The sequence below is a fragment of the Nuphar pumila genome, chromosome 16 (genome assembly GCF_984573655.1).
Source record: "Nuphar pumila chromosome 16, dmNupPumi1.hap1.1, whole genome shotgun sequence".
Taxonomy (NCBI): Eukaryota; Viridiplantae; Streptophyta; class Magnoliopsida; order Nymphaeales; family Nymphaeaceae; genus Nuphar; species Nuphar pumila.
In genome coordinates, this window is record NC_143264.1 from 64,484,915 (window position 1) to 64,491,209 (window position 6,295).

General features: G+C 38.3%; 1 protein-coding gene across 1 annotated transcript; it reads right to left on the bottom strand.

The window, feature by feature from the left end:
* Positions 1-923: 923 nt before the first annotated feature.
* Positions 924-1,608, bottom strand: LOC149813375 (ethylene-response factor C3-like). The gene has a single exon (XM_089991113.1). It carries the CDS (start codon positions 1,554-1,556, stop codon positions 924-926), a length of 633 nt encoding a protein of 210 aa, XP_089847239.1. The 5' UTR covers positions 1,557-1,608.
* Between the last annotated feature and the right edge of the window lie 4,687 nt (positions 1,609-6,295).

Consider the following 6,295-nt stretch of genomic DNA (forward strand, 5'->3'; position numbering starts at 1 on the left):
GATCTTGACACTGCAGATACCAAAACATAACCATGATTAATTAACTTGGCACCATTATATGTGTGCGGCCCAATCAGGTTGTGCCATTTATAAGGGGGGTACACACACATGCCTCCCCTCAATCAAAAGGGTCGATCTAGCAACCATGGCTCACAAGGGGTGTAACTTAGGCTCTGTTTGGGAGCCCGAGATGGAATGGGCATTTATGCATTTGGTGTTCTCAAGGCAAAATCTTAAGCAAACACCCACGGACAGTACACAGTTATAAGCTGTTCGGCCCGATCACTCTCACAAAAAGTACAACTTTAAAGTACCAACGGGGTCTCTGCTTGTCCGGTAGGAGCAACCTAACCTCAGCTTGCCTTTAAAAAAAAAAAGTACAACTTAAAAGTAGTACACACGTCCTTACAAAGAACTACAACTGTACAAAATTATTCACCTTACAAAATACTTGGAAACTAATAGTCAAGATGGCAAATACTGAATATTGACAGCACGTCGTGATATACAATCTCAATAAGTAAAAGAAAATTTTACAAATACATCAACAAACTTTTGGCCTATTTACAAAAAACGAGCCTAGATTTTGAAATATTATAAAATACATGCTTAATTTTTAAAAATTACTTTGATACTAAGATTGAATTTATATTATTTTAAAAGTTAGGCTGTTTTGTAAATATGAAAAAGTTAGGTGTGTTTCTGCAAATTTTTCCAAGTAAAAAGAAACAGCAAGAGATGCAACTTCCTCAAAAGAAAAGTATTTGGCCCCTGAAAAAGCACCTCTTTCTGCTAGGAGTTTTAAGAATTCATATGTTGTGGAGTTTCTGATGATTTGAATACTCTGCTCTCATGTGCTTTCGTGAAGAGCGAGCGAGAGAGAGAGAGAGAGAGAGAGAGAGAGAGAGAGAGAGAGAGAGAGATCAAAGATGCCCCTCTTCTTGGCATGATTTGAGGAGTTCCTCTAGATACTCCACCCCTAAATCCTCCATCTCTACCACACCTTGAATCCTCACCCCATCCCTTGTTACTTCCCTCGCTTTGCTACTCTTCTTCCTCCTCCTCATGGAGTGCTTCTCCTTCAGCGCTATCGCTGGGGAACACCCATCCTCCCCGTATAACTTCATGTCACCAAGAGATTCCCTCACATATTCCACCGGAAAATTGAGAACAGCCATTGGCCCACGCATGGAATAAGCTGCCTGGTCATAAGCAAGCGCGGCTGCCTCTGGGCTATCAAACGTGCCGAGCCACACCCGCACCCCGCACCGAGTGGAGTCCCTTATCTCCGCAGCGAACTTGCCCCACGGCCGCCTCCGAACGCCTCTATAGTACCTCTCAGACTTCATCTGCTTCTGGACCAAGCCCCTCTTCTTCTCCACACCGGAACTAGGTGGTTCGCATTTGCTGGCACCTTCAGCTAGGACATCAAACAGCAACATCTCATTCGAATCATTCTCGTCGAACGGCAATTCTTCTTTCTTGATCATTAGGTCCTCGCACGCGTAAGCTTCCGGCGAACTGCATGAAAATACAGGCAAGAAGGGAGGATCCATGGTGATATTGAACGACTTGGCTCCAAATGAAGTTGGAGGGACAGTCTTCTTTCTTGGTGTTGAAAAGATTGAGTGGAAAGCAAGCTTATATAAGGAATTCAAAGTATGTGGCCCCATAAGTTTTAGTGGGAGAAAATTATGAAGAAAATGAAATGAAAAGAGAGGGGGATATGGACGAAAGCTTTTTTTGGCTATGGACCATGGACGTTAGATGAATGGCACAATCGTAGGGAAGGGGAGCCCCAGCGTCACGGCTCTAAGTAGGGGCAAATCCTGTTCGCTTTCCGACGTCATTTAGAACACACGCGTCCCTTGCGCTTTGTCTTAATCCTTTTTATTCAACGGCCCTACATAGTGAAAGCTTCTCCTTCCTAAGTTTTCATAAGGGGTGTCAACGGGTCGGGTTTGGTTAGGACCCAAGTCGAACCAGACTTGGACCAGATTTTTTGGGTATAATATCGGGTCTGGACCTGGGTCTACTATAAGAGAAATCATGCCCGAACATGATAAGAGCTACATGAACCAGACCCAGATCATACCAGGTAAAATAATATTTTTTATCATTTTTACATTGAAAATTTGTGGATCTTAATCTGAATTCAGGTCGGGCCCAGGTTTGGTATAAAATTTCACAAACTATACACGGGTCCATATATTAATCAGACCTTCGGGTCCGGACCCAGGTCTTAATCATGTCTTCTTATTTGTCACCATGCCCGAACCCTATAGGGTTTGGTCCGGGTTGGGTCTCGGTAAACCCAACCCGTTGACACCCTAGTTTTCATATGGGGACACACCATAAGTCTTGCTTCACCCTTGGGGGGGAGGGTGTCAATGGGTCGGGTTTGATCCGGACTTGACCCGTACCAAACCTATAGAGTCAGGGTTTGGGGATAAATAAGAAGATCCAATTACAATCCAGGTCAGACCCGAAGGGTCCAGTGAATATATGGAATCAAGTATGGTTTGTGAATTTTCATACATGAGTCTGATCCGAGTTCCAACTAAGATCCATAAATTTTCAATGTAAAAAGTATAAAAAATATTATTTTACAAGGTATGATCCGGGTGTGGTTCATGTAATTCTTATAGGGTTCTAGTATGATTTCTCTTATAATGGGTCTCATTGGACCCGGTGCCAGTATCTCAAATCAGGTCTGGGTGTGGTTCCACCTGAGTCCAAACTAAACCTGACCCGTTGACACCACTAATCACCCGTGGACCCAAGGTTTTGACCAAGTGATGTAAATGGATCTGATCAGGTTAGACCTCTAATTCGAATACCACACATTATTCTATGATATATATATATATATATATATATATATATATATATATATATATATATATATATATATATATATATATATATAGAGAGAGAGAGAGAGAGAGAGAGAGAGAGAGAGAGAGAGAGAGAGAGAGAGAGAGAGAACTATAATATGAACTTGCATTTTTCAGCCTTTTTTTTGCAAATCCAACGACATAGATGTGTTCAACATGGAGAAATTGCTAAGAATCAAATGTTGGATGGTGTATTTTTTTATGAGAAATTAGGATTTTTGGATTCTTGAGTATTTATGAAAATTATGAGCAGTTGATTTTAAAGCCTTAAAAAAATCTTGTGTATGCATCATAATCGAATGATTCAAGAGTTGGTCCTTATAAAACCAACCATGTACATCACATCCGTATGGTTATATTTGAGTGCAAAGAATAAAAAATTCATGAAAATCACAATTCATACAAAATTCATGAAAATCTTTATTCATACTATAGTTCTCATATTTCCTATTATCATACTCTAGTGAATATATATATATATATATATATATATATATATATATATATACACACACACACACACACATGTACACTCGTGGGTAAAGAACCCCTAGTGAAAAAATATAATATTTTTGCTACTTTCAATTTGTTTACACATTTGCAGAAACCAAAATTTTATGATACCCAACCGCTAATACTTTTTAAGATAAGTGTTTGGTGGTACAAGAATTGAAAACCCTCGCACAGGATGGTAGAATGGATCATCGTCCATTACTGGTTAGCCAAAAGGTAACATCGTTCGTTGCTTGATGGCAGAACATAGAGTACCGGACGACACAACCGTGTCGCCATCCAATATACCAAACATGTGTGAATAAGTCAAATGGCTTATCCTTATCTCCTTCCAACCACCTTACATGTCTTTTAGAGTGTGAGGACTCTTCTTGAATGGGTTTTTGTACTCTCCTAAATGAGTGTTTTGAGTCTCATAAATAGAGATTGACACGTAGGACCTAGGCAGTTGAAAACTCTTTGTCTGAGTTGTCATCTTGAAGAGAACGAACCCTAGCTTATTCATACCATCCTCTTGTGAATCAACGCACTGAAATATTGCCAAAACTACAATATTTTTCATCCCAACGTAGGAGCGTAGCAAGGATTGAAGGAGAACGTAAAAGTTTAGCGCTTTACGAGCCCCAAAAAGGTGATTTTTGGACCATTCGTTCATTTATTTTGATTTTCATTGTTTTAATGAACATATACTAATACACTTTGATTTGTTTTGCATATTAAAAAATATTGACGGTGCAAATTGCACTACAAAGATCAAAAAAACTTATCTCAGTTTTACCTTTTCGTCGGGCAAAGGATTCTCTAGGCTAGTATACAACGTCTCCATAATTTTAAAAGGATTTTGCATAATCTGGGTAAATTATGTTCTTCTTACTAAAAAGAAAAAAATTATAAAATAATTTTTGGTGATCATGGTGAGATGACATTTTCCCCTAATTTCTTATAGTTAGGCTTGCATCATCGAAAGAGTTTTAAGTTGCAGCAAACTCAAAAATCTTTGCTCTTGTATTTTTTTTTCATCGGACGACAAAATCTCTTTTGTCGTCTATTGTTTTTGTTGTTCGATATTGTGTCATTCAGTAGTCTGCAACCATTTGCAAACAATGTTGTCTGCTATGTCTGCATCTCGCTTTTGCCGTTTGCAGAGCTTTCTCTGTCAGACTCACTGTCTGCAAAAATTATCGTCTGTAGACAACACTGTTTGTAGAGGTTTTCTTCTCGTTTGTAGAAATCCTAGTCAGATTTGCCATTTGCAGATAGCGCCATTCGTAGACAACGCTGTCTTCAAGGTTTATCTTTTAGTCTGCAACAACCATAGACAGTGCCCAAGAAATCTCTATAATTTCAACAGATTGTCCACAGACAGTGCCATCCACAGGCAGTGTCATCTGCTCAATTCGTAGCTTTGACAGAAACTACTTCTGTGTTTGCAGAGAGTGTCATCCGCAGACAACACCGTCTACAAAAAATGTTGTCTGGTCAACCTCCAGTTCATTTAATTCGACATATTTTTTATTTAGTTTTTTTTTCAATAGTGTATCCAGTGTGTAGGGTGTTTTTGCATTAGTTGCATGCATAAATAATAGGATTAATTTTTTCTACATATTATAGACACTTGCTAGAGAAATACATACTCCCATAGAAATTAGGAAAAAAATAACCTTCAACAAGCTAGGTTTTGTTTGAGACATTGCTTGAATTCATTGTGCACTTTTTATTTTTTTGTCCCTTCTTCTCTTAGGATAGAGACCCTCTTTTATTGGGATTTTTCAAAATTTCTGTTATATTATTTGGATTTTCAGATCCTCCCACTAGTACCTTTCAGTTGTTAGTTGTGGTATATCGGTGACGGTACCATTGGAGCCAGATTCTCCACATTAGTATATTTCAGTTGTTAGTTGGCGTATATCAGTGTGAATCCAAAAGGAAACTCTGAACTCTAGAACCCGAAGAGACCTCGTAGAATAGTGAATATAACTTTCGATGAGAACTAAAGTACCAAGTGTTAAAAAAAAACTCTCATTACTTATTTGGGCCTTTATGAATCATTGTTTGGGTTGTAATGAATATCCGATCGAGGACCCAAAAGAACCAAGCTCCATCCATTCTAGTGAAAACATCCCTTAAAAATCTCACCCACAAGATGTCATCTATGAAGAATTTTACATATGGGATACCGCTCCATATGATACCAAAAACCTTCTTCAATGAAGAATCTGAAGAGGATACACACAAATATACCTGGTGAGCCTTTGCGAGATACAAGAAAAGGAAAGAGACTTAAGATCCTGAAACCTCATTTTAGAAGACATTAATGTTCTCCTAAATATTCACCCATGGATTATGAGATGAATACCTCCAATTTAGATGGGTCCGCAAGGAAGAGAGTATCGAGGGTTCCTCTGTTTGATCTCTACCCACAAGAAATCTTTGGATACAGATGAGACAATACATGAATAAGATGGAAGCAAAAATGGCCGAAACACTGAAGTCGAAAGAACAGGAATAGGCCTAGGCCTTGAGAGAGATTTGCAGAAGGGCAAAGTGTGCTCACATAGATATATATGAGTTCTGTATGTTGAAATCGAATGATCCAAGAGTAGGTGGTAGTTGCTTAACACTTTTCTGGCCTATCATCATCTTATCAGGTTTTTAAAGAGTTTTTTGTACTTTTCCTTAAATCTAACTATACAGATGTGTTCAACATGCCAGGATTTTCAGATCCTCACACACTGATAGGTTTTTATAAGGTTTAAAAATTAACTATCTATAATTTTCTTAAATATTTAAGGCTTAAAAAATAATATTTTTTGTGAAAAAAACATGATCCAAGTGTTGTTTCCTTCCAAATGAACAATGTCGATTTATGAAAGACAATTCAAAAA

What these genes read in the sequence shown, in the direction of transcription:
- LOC149813375 (XM_089991113.1), bottom strand. Translation starts at nt 1,556, where the DNA reads ATGGATCCTCCCTTCTTGCCTGTATTTTCATGCAGTTCGCCGGAAGCT.